The sequence below is a fragment of the Physeter macrocephalus genome, chromosome 20 (genome assembly GCF_002837175.3).
Source record: "Physeter macrocephalus isolate SW-GA chromosome 20, ASM283717v5, whole genome shotgun sequence".
In the NCBI taxonomy this organism is placed as follows: domain Eukaryota; kingdom Metazoa; phylum Chordata; class Mammalia; order Artiodactyla; family Physeteridae; genus Physeter; species Physeter macrocephalus.
Genome location: NC_041233.1, coordinates 65,669,021 through 65,684,720, shown reverse-complemented (window position 1 = coordinate 65,684,720; position 15,700 = coordinate 65,669,021). Strand labels below are relative to the sequence as shown.

Here is a 15,700-nt window from a genome sequence, read left to right as displayed (position 1 = left end):
ATGGCCGCTGAGCCTGCGCGTCCGGAGCCTGTGCTCCGCAACGGGAGAGGCCACAAAAGTGCGAGGCCCGCGTACCGCAAAAAAAAAAAAAAATACACTGGGGACTTCGCTGGTGGTCCAGTGGTTAAGACTCTGTGCTCCCAGTGCAGGGGGTCCATGTTCGATCCCTGATCAGGGAACTAGATCCTGCATGCCACAACTAAAGATCCCACATGCCGCAACTAAAGATCCCACATGCCGCAACAAAGACCCGGTGCAGCCAAATAAATAAATATTTTTAAAAATACTATGATAATTCTATACCATAAGTCTAGCCAACTATGTGAAAAAAACCTTAGCAACCATTTCAATTCCTGCAATTAGAACTATTACAGAGGTGTGCTATGCTCATTTATATTTCTTTCTTATAACAGTGCTTGGAAACTGGGCCGAGAGTTTGCTAGTTAAGATTGATTAAGATTCCAACAGGCAGAAAACTGAATTGAAAAGCAACAATAAAAACTACCGCTTAGCAAAGACAAGTTAATTTTGCCTTGAAATTGTTTCCTAAATTAACTAAGGATGCTTCACTAGTATCTTTCTGATGACACTCCAGTGAGATGTGTCAATTTTGGAAGGGGAGAAAAAACAAACAAGCAGAGGGCTGGGTCACTTTCCAAAGCTCCAGAGAATTTAGAGATCAGAAATAAGGGCAAGAATAATATTTACTATTGTTGTCACTGCACTGTGACATTGAATATGATACAAATGTTACTTAGAAGTTGGGTTGGCAAAAAATAATCTGCTTTATGATGAAGTATGTTAATTATAGTCATATTTCTAATAGCAAAAAATGGGGACAACCTATATGTTCAAGAATAGATGAATAATTATTTAAATTGAAGGCACCACAGTGTAATAGAAAAAACAAAGGCTATTATATTATCTATGTGACCCTGGGCAAGTTATTTAACAGAGTCTATCTCCTCACTCATAAAGTGGGGATAATGCCACCTATCCGACAGGGTTACTCTAAGGATTAAATACAATGTGTGTAAGATACTTAGCACAATGACTGATACCTAACAGATCTTCAAAACATGTTTTTATTCTATGGTATTTCTATATTCTGTTACATTCTGTAACTGTTAAAATTATGTTACAACAATCTTTAAATGTGAAAGACTAAGTTATGATATTAAATGAAAAAAGCCAGATAACAAAATCATGTGTTTCGTATTATCTCAACATTGTAAAAAAACACATGCATGCAAAAAGTGGTGAAAAACACATCAAAACTAACAGTTACCTCTGCATGATAGAATTATGGAAGATTAAATTTTTTTCTGTCAACTTGTCTATAATTTCCCTAATTTTCTATAATTTTGTAATTTTAAAACACCCTTTTGATAAAGAAAAAGTCTATAATTCTAAAGTCATTTGGCTTTAAAAAATTGTGATATCTTTATACCAGCCTTTTATTGAATGAATATTTTACATTTTGGAGAAGTTTTATACTAATGTAGACCAAGATGTTTGGACACTTTACATTGTGAGGCTCGTTTTCTCCATACAGTGAGGATATGAGCTAAGCTGTGGAAAAACAGAGCACGGTAGTTTGAAGTTTTAGATAGCCATTCTGATAAAAAAAAGACAAGAGATAAAGATACCCAAGAAGCAGCAGTAAGAGCCATCTGAGAGTACTCAGCACGGACTTTAGCATAAGATATGCGAAGTGACTTAATGGCAGAGCTAGAATCAAACTCGGTTGGCTCCTTATCAAGTAATCATTTTTCATGAATTTCATCGACTCTGCTCCAGTGAGCTTGTCTCCCCGACACAGAAGCGTGATATGTTCATTCTTGCCTCCACACTGTTTGACTGTCCTTGTTGTGCTCATGGAATGCATTTTTATTCCATACTGAGTCCAGCATGTTTGTTCATGAAGCTTTCTCTGGCTATTCTATGAAGACCTTATTGATCTCCCTATAAACTGGACTCATGGCCACACATTGTTTTCATCATACGTTGGCATTTACTTATATTTGGTCTTATGTTGTTAGTTGTTTCATGGATTAGTTACCTCACCCAAAAGACTGAAAATCCTTTAAGTAAGGGAGGTTGCTATGTACTTCTATCTCCACACAGAATTTGTTTCAGTGCTAAGCACACAGCAGGCATTCATTCATACTTTTTTAATAATTATAGAAGCTAAAATATTTCACTATTTGTCCTCCTTTCCATTAGGAAAAAGATGCAAAAACTTAAAATTATATGAAAGGTTCATAAAAAGATTTTTTCTTTGACCCATTCTCATCTTATAAAATAGCCTGTCTATGAAACACAGATGTTAACTGGACATGGTTTTAAAAGACATATCAGATTGTCTGGTCAAGTACAAATTAGTTCTTCTAAAAATATTTGCAATAATTTTTTCTGAGACACCCAATGTCTATGCAGCCCATTTTTAGATATCAGAGAATGAACTAATCATTTCCAACTCTTTGCACTCCTCCCATCCCACCAAATAATTTTTTAATTACAAAATATATAAATGCAACTTACTCTCTTCCCCAGAGAACCATGGTTTGTAGTCTAATATGTACCTATTGAGATCTTTCTGTAAGCCTTTACTTACACATATACAAAATACAGGATTTTTTTTAATGTTTCCGTGTTTATTTTTACATAAATGGGATCATTTTACGTACTTTTCCCCCTATATAACAGGTCACAGAAATATTTTCTGGTGAGTAAATTCAGATATACTTCATTTTATTTAACCATTGTATTCTACGATGTGCACCATTATCTAATCATTCCCCAACTGACAGCATTTGTTTCTAATTTTTAAAAAGGAATTCTATAATGAACATTCTAATACATATCTGTGCGTACATGTGAAAATATTTCTGATGTATCAAAAGATATAGATATTTTAAATCTTGATAGACAGTGCCACTAGGCTATATCGATTTCATTCCCACCAAAATTGAAGGACAGCGGCCATTTACTCATATCCTTTTAAAATGGGGAGGGAGGGAAGGTATCAATATTTTATCCCTTGTCTATCCCATGCCCACGGCCACTATAGCTACAAGGCTGGTAAAGGTGGAAATTTTCCTGCAAGCAGTGATAATGTCTGACTACAAAGAATGTCAAAATCTTCTGATAAAATTTTAATTTGCTATACAAAATTGAAGATAAAAGAGGCTCAATCTTAAAAAAGAACTGGAAGTAAAGAAGCTCATCCCTTTCTCTCCTTCATACCACTGCTTTCCCTATGAAAGAAAGTTGTTCCATTGTAACAAAATGGCAGAAGCATTTACCAAGGGGTCTATGAAATCTGCCAGAAGAGGAAAGGGCTTATTAATAGCGGAAAGTCCCCATAATTTTGCTCCACCAACTGACATGCCTCAATAATTGTTTACAGTAGAAAAGTAGGTGAATACAATATTTTAACCAATTTTTATTCTCAATGAAACCCCAAAACTTTCTCTGGTAACACAGATTAGTATGGTAACCAAATTCTAAATGCTTATCAACTCACAAACCCAGTAAATAGAACCACATTCCTGAAATTTCTCTCCCAAAAGCAAAATAAGCTTCTCAGTTTTAAAGTCAGAATAGGTTTCTAGAAGTTAAAAATTACAAAATGGGGAATTCCCTGGTGGTCCAGTGGTTAGGACTCGGTGCTTCCACTGCAGGGGGCACAGGTTTGATCCCTGGTCAGGGAACTAAGATCCCTCATGCTGTGCAGCACAGCCAAAAAAACTAAAAAAACCAAAAAAAAAAAAAAAAAAAAAAAATTTAATTTAAAAATAAATAAATAAAAATTACAAAATGAAAACGAAGTAGTGAAAATGCCACATGAAATTATCTAGTACCAAAACTAGTGGTTATTTAAATAAAAATGATACCTCCAACTTTCCTAAACATTTTTTTTTCCTTTCTCCTTTTTTTTTGGGTGGGGGGAGGGTGGGGTAGAAGAGGATGAACTTTAAAAATTGTAACCTATGAGAATATGCAATTCTGATGAAGAAACTAACATTTGCAAAGCACTTGTCACTTTCTTGAGAGCATGGCATGTTCAAAGAGTCATCCACATTTTGTCAAAGTCAGTTACTCTCAGCAAAACAAAAGAGGTGAAAAAAAGTAAGGATAAAGTATCAACACTTTCTTATGCTAGAAGAAAACTTGACATCAGAAGTCTGGCATTTACTGTGATTCACCCCCTGCAGTGGTTTCAACTCTAACCTCTTTCAATAAGTGGTTTTAACCACAAACTAAACTGCAACCTAGAAATCAAGTCATAGCTTGCTTTAATATTGAGCCATTGTGACTAAGAAATAAAATCAACGTTGCCGAGCTTCTGTGTATAAATGTAGGCTGATCACTGCCAATCACTGGCATTCAGTTTTCTAAGTGCTTAACTTTGACTGTAAGTTGCTCTGTGTTCTGCTCTGACAGCTTGCTTTCTTATGCTGTCAGATTTTTAAAATATGGAAACATCAAATGGCTATGAGTTAAAATTAGATGCTTTCAATTTCAGCAAATATTTCAGCATTTTTAGGTTAATTTAGTGTAACTTTTGAGTAAGACTCTACCTCAAATAGTCTTTATCTTATTTTAACAAAGTAGCAAAAAATCAGTAGAAAAGGCACACAAGTTCCAACAATGAAATAATGTCAAAGGTACAATTTTTTCCAGAAACATTAAACTGAGAAACTGAAAATAAACTGAAAAGTTATACAAAAATTCTTAAAAGTCAAAAACTCAAAAGAATGCCACCATTAAAAAAAAAAACTAGTAAAGTTGTTATATGTAAGCAGCACTGAAATTACCTAAAATTGAATCACTAAAACTCTGCTTGTTGATATAACCATAATTACTGTAACATTTCTTCAGAGACCACTGCAACAAAAAGACCTCTGTGAATTGTTCTGTGCTCCAGCCTTGAAAGCAAGGACTTGTTGCTTATTTCTCTCATTCTGAAAATAGAAAATAAAATATTTTTTCCTACTTCAGACCCTCCTCTCCCTGATTTCATAAAACCACCTGAGACCTCAGAAGGCTTCAAGATATCAGGTTCATAGCTTGAAACAAAACGACTTCTATAATGAATCTTAGCATTTTCTTTAGTTTATAGCTGATTCTTGAATTAGAAAATATTTACATGAAGAGAATATACTTTATACTCTTCAACAGGGCAGATTAATGGTTAAATCAGAGAAACTCTAAGTATGTTTTTAAGCGCTCTTTCACTTAACGGCAACCAGCTGCCCCTCTCCCCATTCCCTTCTGCCTCTTTTTCACATCATGAGTTGTCAGTGATCCTGGCACTGCTCAGCCTGGAAGTAAATGGCAGTGCGTGCTGCCAAAGAGTGATAACTACTCTAGGAGTATTCGCATTAAATAAAGAGAGGGTTTAAAATATCTGGGTCTACTTACAAGAAAAAGAAAAGGCAAAGAATTAAAGTGATTTTTGGAAAAGTGATTGTAAGGCGATAGATTTGATTTTTCAATTGTGAGTTTAGGGCTAGTTTCTTTAGACCAGGGAAAAGAGCAGGGCAACTTCTGTGGGACTAGCATCAACTCTCCAGGATAGGTATTATTTTTTGTTGTTGTTTTTCATTTTAAGTTATACTTTTCAAGAAGTAGACCAGAAAAGAGAAGAAAAGTATCAGGAGAAGTATATTCTAAAAGTTTGCACTGACGGTTTTGGGTGAATTGCTCTTCTCCAATAGATGAGAGGGAGAATCTCAAAGGTCAATTATGACTGCTGAGATTTGTAACAGACCAAGGCCCAAATGTTCCAATTTCTCACCAAATCTCAACCTTCTGCTATACAATCAAAATATGGTGGATAAGAGGGATGGAGAAAGGCAAAAGAATTATTTTAATAAACATGGTATATGATAAATGACTACAATATTATAAAAACTTTCAATAAACAATACTTATTCACTTTGTTATTACTTGGAATAACAGCTGTATTAGTTTGCTGACAACTATCAAAGCATATAAAAATAAATGAGATATTTAAAATTTATTACTGTTAATGTTTCAGTTCTCATTGATTTCCAATACATATTTGTAATCTGACCATGTAGAATGTGCTAGAAGTGAGGCATCTGTGTTATTCTGAGATAACATGTCAACTAGTAGAGATTAATAATGAAGTCAAATGTTTTCATATTAATAAACACACTTGAAATACAGAAGAATTACTTCTGATAGAAAAGAAATGTAAAATTAAGAAAGCCAAGAGAAAGAAGGATACATGGAGAAGTTACCCTTTGCCAGAGGAAGTGAATCCATAGGACCCTAGTCTTACTAACTGGATGATTTTACCATCCTCTACTACCTATGCTATCTCTGTTTGCCAAGACTATTCATTTTAGTACTTTAATTGCATCCCTCTTTGATTGTTATTTAACAAGACAGGGAAACAGACACATGCATAAAATATTAAATAACGAAATATTGTTAGATTATTTGAGAGTAAGAACAGGGCTGATTGATGACCATGCCCTTTATAGAACTCTATATATCCATATGATCAGCTGAAAGAGTAGAGGAAATTATGTGTATATTTAGGAGAAAAGAGTTCTAAGCAGAGAAACTGAGAAGTACAAAGACCCTGAGGCTAGAACTTGGCTGATATGCTCAAGAAACAATAAAGTATATGCATCTCTAATATCCTAAGAAATATACAATAATTATCCCTCAATGAGAGTGATAAGGACATAACTTTGTAACATTTCAAGCATCTTTAATTTCAGTTCTCCTGTCTGATTTGTTAGAGTAAACAACCTTTACTTTTCTAAGACTGAGCAAGCCTTTAATTTTATAAAAGAAGTTTCTTTTCTAAAGTGCTTTCATGTTTCATTCCACCAAAAAGTGATCATGTTAAAATGCATTATTTTCTTTTCTCCTTTACTATTAAAATTAGTTGGCTGTTCAAAATAAGCAAATTTAGACATATTTCAATGTAAGAACATACAACACAAAGTAAATACGTCAATATGTAATTTAAGAAAACTATACTGAAATAAAGATTAAACCTATATGTTGAACTGGCTCAGAGTATCCCAGGGAAATGGGCCCTGGGATATAATACAGTTCTTGAACTTTAGAAATAAAGAACACTTTGGGTGGCCAGGCATAAAGATTAAGCCACTTATAATGGAAAAAAAATTAGACTGGCCTCATACTTTTTTATATTCAATTCCAGAAGACAACAGAGCTACCTCCTAGTTCTCCTAAAATGCTCAAGGAAAAGTAGTTGAACCCAGTGATTTTTATATCCATCAAACTGTTCTTTAAGTATAAAATAGGTTACAAACATACAAGAACTAGGAAACTACTGTTCATGAACCATTTCTGAGAAAACTACTACACGATTGACTTCAGCCAACCAAGAAATGACTTGGGCAATTATGGCAACAGCATTGTTGATGAACATTATGACTAAAATAAAAATACAGACTGGCATAACAAGACATAACATAAATGTTGCATGTCCTAACAATAAAGCTAGTAAAAATTGGGAGGAAAAGAGACCAAAATGGGCAAGTAGTAGAATAAATTCACTGATTGCCTCATCTACATTACTCTACTCAACAAAAATAGAATACACATTCAATTGCACATGGAATACTTATCAAGATAGACCATACACTGAGCCATAAAATAAGTCTCAATACATTTAAATGATTCAAGTCACACAAAGTATGTTCTTGACCACAATGGAATTAAATTAGAAATCAGTAACAGAAAAACCCTTGGAAAACTGTCAGATGTTGGAAACTAAATAACATACTTTTAAATAACACACAGATCACAGAAAACAAAAGGGTAAATTAGAAAGTATGTTGACCAAAACAAAAAAGAAAACACAAGATGTCAGAATTTGTGGGATGTTGTTAAAGCAGTATGTAAGGCAAAATTTACAGCACTAAATGCCTATATGAGAAGAAAGGTCTTAAATCAATAATCTCAATCTTCCGCCACAAGAAACTAGAAAAAGAACAAATAAAACTCAAAGTAAGCAGATGAAAGGGAAGAAGAAAGGTCAAAGTGGAAATCAATGAAACAAAAACCAAGGAAAGAATAGAGAAAAATCAATACTTTGAGACAATCAATAAAACTGATAAAATTGATACACCTCTAACCAGACTGATTAGGGGGAAAAAAAAAAGAGAAAATATAAATTACCAATATCAGGAATGAGAGAAATGGCATTACCACAGATTCTATAGATATTGAAATAACAAGGGAATATTATGAACAATTTTATGCCCATTAAATGTGACAAATTAAATTTAATGGACACATTCTTTAAAAGACACAAATGACCAAGTTTTCTCAAGAAAAAGAAAGTGATAACCTAAATAGTCCTATATCAAAGAAATTGAAACTGTTTTCAAAAACATTCCAACAAAGAAAAATCCTGACCCAGGTGGCTTTACCAATTAATTTTATCAAATATTAAAGGAAGAAATATGTCAATTTTATACAAACTGTTGCAAAAACTGAAGAGAAGGGAGTACCTCCCAACTTATTATATACGGCCAGGATTACCCTGAAACTGAAACTAGACAAAGACAGGTTTTATAACATTATGTATGAATATATTGTTTATTAAAAATAATTAAGTAAATCTAATTTTTAAAACTTCTACTAGAATGTATGTTTTTTCATTATTTCTTCTTGGTAAGCAACTTCAATCTTATTATCTGGGTTTTTGTCAAGTTCAGGGAAATATTATTAAATTATATTTTATAGCTTCTTCATTATCTTACTCTATTCTCTTTCTAGAACTTCTAGTCCTGTCTCCCATGACTTTTTTTTTCATTTATTTTGTATTTATTTGGTATTTTTCTCTGTTCTAGACTCTAGGGGACAAGCATCAGAAAGATATACGTTCTAATGGCTATCTATTATATCCTGCAGAAGTCTCAGATTACTCTTTTGTGAACAGGTGTCATGTAACCAAAGACAGTCTATTGTAACTTATTAAAAAATTCCATAACAATTGCTTCTGTTTCAAGTAGTGGTAGACTAGATAATTCAAGCAACCCTCCCACTGAAGAAAACTAAAAACACTTCTAAAACAAAAATCAGAAAGCTAACAAGATAATGACTAGTAACCAGGCTGGGAACCCAGAAACAAGCAAAACACTGGAGAAGATTTTGTCCTGAGAGCGCTTTCCTAACTAGAAGATGCAGCTGAAAGGCTAAGGCACGTTTCCACCAAGAGTCAAAATTTAGAGCCTGCCAAGGGGGGGGAGTCTAGTAATCAATATCAACTGGGACCCTACAGGGCTGCACCCTAGTAGAAGGGGTAAACCGGAATTAAAACAACCCTCCAATTAGTCTGCAGCTTGCCTCTGAATCACTTGGGGGGACCAGAAAAATCACAAACCTTAGAACACAGATGGAATAAAGTGGTCACCCTAGGTACCTGAGAGAAGCAAACAAAAATCCTTCTGGAGAAAGATAACATTATCATAGGCCTCAAATGATTTAGTAAGAGAACCTTGTAAATATTCATTACCAAAATTATATAAAATTAGTACAGAGTAATTTTTTTAATGTAAAAATTCCCTCTACTGTTTGTATAAATTTGGGGTCACTTAGAAAAAGAAACAAGAATATATAAATATGGAACACATCAGAGTAAGTGCAATCCAACTTTCTGTTCTTTGGCTATGCACTTTCAAAACACATTTTGCACTGTGAGACATCTTTTAGTCCCTCAATATTAAGATGAACAAACTTTAAAATATATTGGCCATGTTTTAAAAACTAAACATCAATGATTTTATTTTTCAGTGTGGTCTATTTTAGCAAATAAGGGACCACACCCTATACAAGAGCATGCAACATTCTGAAATAAGCAAAAACAGAAAACGCACCCATTCTGCAATTTAAGCAGAGTTATAGAACATATACATATTATTCAATATTCTATCTTCTTTACAATTTAATTGAGATCATTTCCTAAAATTTAGTTATTTTCTTTGCCTGGAAATGGAAATAAAAAATGATTTTAAAATACTGTCTTTTAGAAGTTTTACCACTTTGACAATGTTGAATTTTAATTTTTTATTATCAAAATGGATTTTAATGTCCAAGTAGCTATAAATGATGAACAGTATCTTCTTTCTCCTCTCATACCTATAGTATCTGGGAGGTCTAGCAATTCATTGTGCTGCAAGTCAAGGTTGGTTATCTGTGTGCAGTTTCCAATCTCCTTTGGAAGGTGTTCAAGTTGATTGTGAGCTACATCCAGCGTAATGAGGTTACATAATTCACCTGTAAATTGACCAACATAAAAATTTAATAAGAATTTTTAAAGAATATATTAAATAATGAAAGAAACAACATTTTCTATATCATAACTATACTTTTTCTGAAAAAGTAAAAGTCAAACAAAATCTGAAGCTGTTATTTGAAAATGACATTTTACAAATATTGAATTATGAAGTTAATATAAGGTTATATGTCAATTATACCTAAAGAAAAAAGGAAAATGACACCTGATAATGTTAAAATGTTGGTTGTAAATCATTACCAAGCAGTATTATATATTTTTTTAACTTAAGTAACCAATTTAACCACATTTACATTTGTATATTCCATACTTCAAAAAGAGCTTCCTAATTTTTTAAACCAAATTCAACACAAGAATATCAGATACATCTTGAGTTTGAGGGTCACCTTTACCTCAAAATATGTAAGCTTTCAAATAAGCATATGTTCTGATGTTATATAAATATGTTAATTGAGATTTATAAATCAAAACTGCTTTTTAATTTAACAGTACTCCAAAAGGATAGAAAATAAGGTATTTTTTTCTCCTCATTCTGGTTGAAAGGACTGTATTTGGCAATTCAGATTATTCTTAGTGTTTTTCTGTCTTCAAAAACTTATTTATAAAAGTTATATTGGCTCTCATGATTTTCCTTTTTTTTTTTTGGCAGAGGTTGGAAATACTGAAAAAGATAAGCAAATGAAGTGCATAAAACTGAAAACTGCGTGTAGGGCATATTATTAAGACACATATTACAAACATAAGCAACAAAAGAAAAAGTAAATTGGATTTCATCAAAATTTAAAACTTATGTGTATCAAAGGACACTATCAAGAGAATGAAAAGACAACCCACAGAATAGGAAGAAATATTTACAAATCACATAATCTGCTAAGGGATTAATATCCAGAATGTATAAAGAACTCCCATAATTCAACAACAAAATAACAAACCACCCAATTTAAAAGTGGACAAAGAACTGGAACAGACATTTCTCCAAAGATACACAAATGGCCAATAAACACATGAAAAGATGCTCAACATCACTAATCATTAAAAAATGCAAATCAATACGATGAGATACCACTTCATACCCATGAAGATGGCTATAATCAAAAACAAACAAAAAAACAAAAACAAACAAACAAACAAAACAAATGTTGGCAAGGATGTGGAGAAACTGGAATCCTTGTGCTTTACCTCCAGGAGGCCCACCCCAGGTTCTCAGGGTGAAGATAAGAGTCCCCTCCTATTTTCACTTAGGCATATAATATTCAAAATCATATACAGATAATCAAAGACAAAGAGAAATTTCTGAAAGAAGATAGAGGGGGAAAAAAAAACCTTACCTATATAGGAATAAGGATAAGAACACATTGGACTTCTCTTCAGTAACCATGCAAGCAAGAAGAGAATGGAACAAAATATTTAAAGTGTTGAGAGAAAAAAAAAAATCAACAACCTAAAAGTCTATATCCAATGAAATTATCCTTCAAAGTAAAGGAGAAATAAAGACTTTCTCAGACAAACAGATATTGAGGGAATTTGCTGCCAGTAGACCTGTCTTGCAAGAAATATTAAAATAAGTTCTTCAGAAAGAAGGAAAATGATATAGGTCAGAAACTTAGATCTACATAAAGAAAGGAAGAACTTTAGAGAAGTAATAAATAAAGACAAAATAAAATCTTTTATTTTCTTATTCTTAATTGACCTAACAGACAACAGTTTGTTCAAAGTATTAACAGCAACAATATAGCAGGTGATTATAGATTAAGGATAAATGAAATGAATGACAGCAGCGTTACAAGGGACAGGAGGGAGGAATTGGGAATATTCTGTTATACCCCTGAATGGTACAGTGTTATTTGAAGGTGGACTTATGTTAGCTGTAAATCCATACTGCAAACTCCAGGGCAATCACACACATACATACAAACAAACCAACAAAATTAAAACAAGTATAAATGATATGTTAAGGAGAGAGAAAATGAAATAATACAAAACGCTCAATTAAACCCAGATAATGCAGAAAAATGGTGAAAGACAAAAAAAAAAAAGAACAAGTTCAACTAATAGAAAACAGTTCCAAATACAGTTGATATTATAAAGCAACTATACTCCAATAAAAATTAATTTTAAAAATCCAACTAAATCAATAAACACTTTAAATGTGAATGTGAATGTACCAAATAAAAGACAGAGACTATCAGAGTGGATTAAAAAACGAGACCTAGGGGCTTCCCTGGTGGTGCAGTGGTTGAGGGTCCGCCTGCCGATGCAAGGGACACGGGTTCGTGCCCCGGTCCGGGAAGATCCCACATGCCGTGCAGCGGCTGGGCCCGTGAGCCATGGCCGCTGAGCCTGCGCATCCGGAGCCTGTGCTCCGCAATGGGAGAGGCCACAACAGTGAGAAGCCCGCGTACCTCAAAAAAAAAAAAAAAAAAAAACGAGACCCAACTAAAGAGTATTGTCTTCGAAAAACCTACTTTACACACACAAGTGGATTAAAAATAAAGGGATGGAGAAGGAAATACAATGCTAATGTTAATCAAAACAAAGCTGAAGTAGCTACATAGATTTCAGACAGTCAACTTCAAAGCAAGGAAAATTATCAGAGACATAGAAAGCATTATATAATGATAAACAGAACAAATCTCCAAGACATAATAATCCTTAAAGTGTAGGCAGCTGCTCATCTCCTCCATATCTAGTATAGTGCTTAGTACACAGAACCATGTTCAACTGAAAGAATAAATGATGATAACTGGGGAAAATAAAACTTGAATTCTAATGCTCTTCAGGCCAGAAGTAATAAATGTTTTCTGTATTCGCCACAACTTTTCTAATAATACTTGAAGTTGTTTCAGTTCCCATGAAAGTAACTCCCACTACTTTAAAGGAACATGCACAAATTCAAAAGTGTATAGAGTCCCAGCAAGTAAATAAACCAAGTTGGGAGGAGACTGTGGCTAACCTTAGCCTATTCGGAACAGATATGATTCAACTCAGGTCAATTATTGCTATACTACAGGACTTCTCAACCTCAATACTGAAATATTTTGGACCAGATAATTCTTTGCTGTAGGAGGCTGTCCAGTGCATAAGCAGCATCCCTGGCCTTTACCCATAAGATGCCAATAGCACCTCCCCACCAAGTCATTACAATCAAAACTATTTCTAGACATTGACAAATGTCCTTTTTTGTAACACTGCCAAAATTGCCCCTGGTTGAGAATCACTGCAATGTTGGGACGAGAACAATTCTCGTGCTTGCCGAAAGAAGATGGAAATTTATATTTTCATATAAAATCTTCTAATGTTCAAATACTAACAACTAATTTTTAGGTTGAAACAGAACAAAACACTGTGTTATCGAACGTATCTGTGGGCTTTTTTCAGTGTTCAGGATGCCAGTTTTGACAACACTGAACACAGAAGCAGATGAATTACCAACATCTTAGGACAGGAACTTACATATGACTAATATTAAACTAAAAAATTAGTGTTTTTAAAAAGCAGAGAATATAATTATCTAGACTCAAATTAAGTTAAATCCTAAATCCTTTTTTGATTTATATAAGTCACCATATAATAACTGAATTATTTTGAGTATATATTCTCTCCAGAAAATTATCCTCCAGCAATACAACACTCTGCAAAGTCAGGAAATCATGTTAACACTGATACATTAAGAAGAGTGGCATCTAATAAAACACGAATACTTCTTTCTCACAATCTAGTAATGACGAAAAGTTCTGAAAATGCTTAAAACTCAGGAAATGTGATTTAATTTTTTAACAGCATCAGCACACAAATGTAACATGATTTTAAAATTTTATTTTAGTCCATGAAATACAATAAACTCACAAGTAAATTATGTATATTATTGAGTTAAATTTGAAACTTATTTTAGATTTTTCCCAAAATCCAAGTATACATTTTAAAGGACTCATGCAAAACATTTTCTCTTAGGAACTTTGAATTTTCTTCAGTCCAATGAAAAAGACCTAAAAAAACTTCAGGGAAGTTTATAATTAATAAAAGATAGTTTCCAGGAAAATCTAAAATATTTTCGAAACTAATCCAAAATGTCCTATTAAATGCAATTAACAAAACATTTTTAGTGTGGGGAGAAAAAAAAAGGAGTTTAAGATCTCTCTTATTTAGGGCAACACTCGTAACTGCCCAAGCTTTTCTTGTTCATATTCAAACTATCAGAAACATTTGAAAATTCTGAATATATGATAAATTCTCCACTAGACAATACTGTGCCAGGATAAGAGCTTGTGTTACAAATCACGAAAAACAGAATATTAAATATTTAAGGAGTTCATAAACTACTTTCACACTATTTACTATTTCTATACTCTGTCCAGTTAGTACTTTAAACATTTATTTTACTATATGATCCAAATATTATTAACAAAATATAAGTTCATCTCAGATGGTTCTAAAGGACAATAATCAAGGTCTTAACAGTGACTTGGAGAAAAGAACTGTAGGAGACCGAGAGAAGATGGCGGAAGAGTAAGACGTGGAGATCACCTTCCTCCTCACAGATACATCAGAAATACAGCTACACGTGGAACTTCTCCTATATAGAACACCCACCGAATGCTGGAAGACGACCTCAGACCTCACAAAAGGCAAGAAACTCCCCACGTACCTGGGTAGGGCAAAAGAAAAAAGAATAAAGAGACAAAGAATAGGGACGGGACCTGCACCAGTGGGAGGGAGCCATGAAGGAGGAAAGGTTCCCACACACTAGAAGCCCCTTCGTGGGCAGAGACTGCGGGTGGCGGAGGGGGAAGCTCCGGAACCGCGGAGGAGAGCACAGTAACAGGGTGCGGAGGGCAAAGCGGAGGGATTCCCGCAGAGGATCCGTGCTGACCAGCACTCACCAGCCCGAGAGGCTTGCCTGCTCACCCGCCGGAGCGGGCGGGGGCTGGGAGCTGAGCCTCGGTCTTCAGTCGGATCCCAGGGAAAGGTCTGGAGTTGGCAGAGTGCAAACAGTCTGAAGGGGTTAGTGCACCACGGCTAGCCGGGAGGGAGTCCGGTTGAAGTCTGGAGCTGCCGAAGAGGCAAGAAACCTTTTCTCTCCTCTTTGCTTCCTGGTGCGCGAGGAAGGGGTTTAAGCGCGCCGCTTAAAGGAGTTCCAGAGACGGGCGCGGAGCTACCGAAGAGACAAGAGACTTTTTTTTGCCTCTTTTGTCTCCTGGTGCGAGAGGAGAGGGGATTAAGCGCACCGCGTAAAGGAGCTCCAGAAACGGGCGCGGAGCTGCCGAAGAGACAGGAGACTTTTTCTTGCCTCTTTGCTTCCTGGGGCACGAGGAGAGGGGACTAAGGGCACCGCGTAAAGGAGCTCCAGAAACGGGCGCGGAGCTGCCGAAGAGACAGGAG

The 15,700-nt window shown here is 34.6% G+C and overlaps 1 protein-coding gene across 6 annotated transcripts in view; it reads right to left on the bottom strand.

The window, feature by feature from the left end:
• The window catches only part of SHOC2 (SHOC2 leucine rich repeat scaffold protein), a 109,341-nt gene that overhangs the window by 19,747 nt on the left and 73,894 nt on the right, over nucleotides 1-15,700 (bottom strand). For 5 of the 6 annotated variants that reach the window (XM_024121339.2, XM_055081292.1, XM_055081291.1 and 2 more), the window contains one exon: nucleotides 10,165-10,302. The exons of the other annotated variant lie outside the window; for it this stretch is intronic. In XM_024121339.2, coding sequence (XP_023977107.1) covers nucleotides 10,165-10,302 — 138 coding nt within the window. The remainder of the gene's footprint in view (nucleotides 1-10,164; nucleotides 10,303-15,700) is intronic. 6 annotated transcript variants of the gene reach the window in all.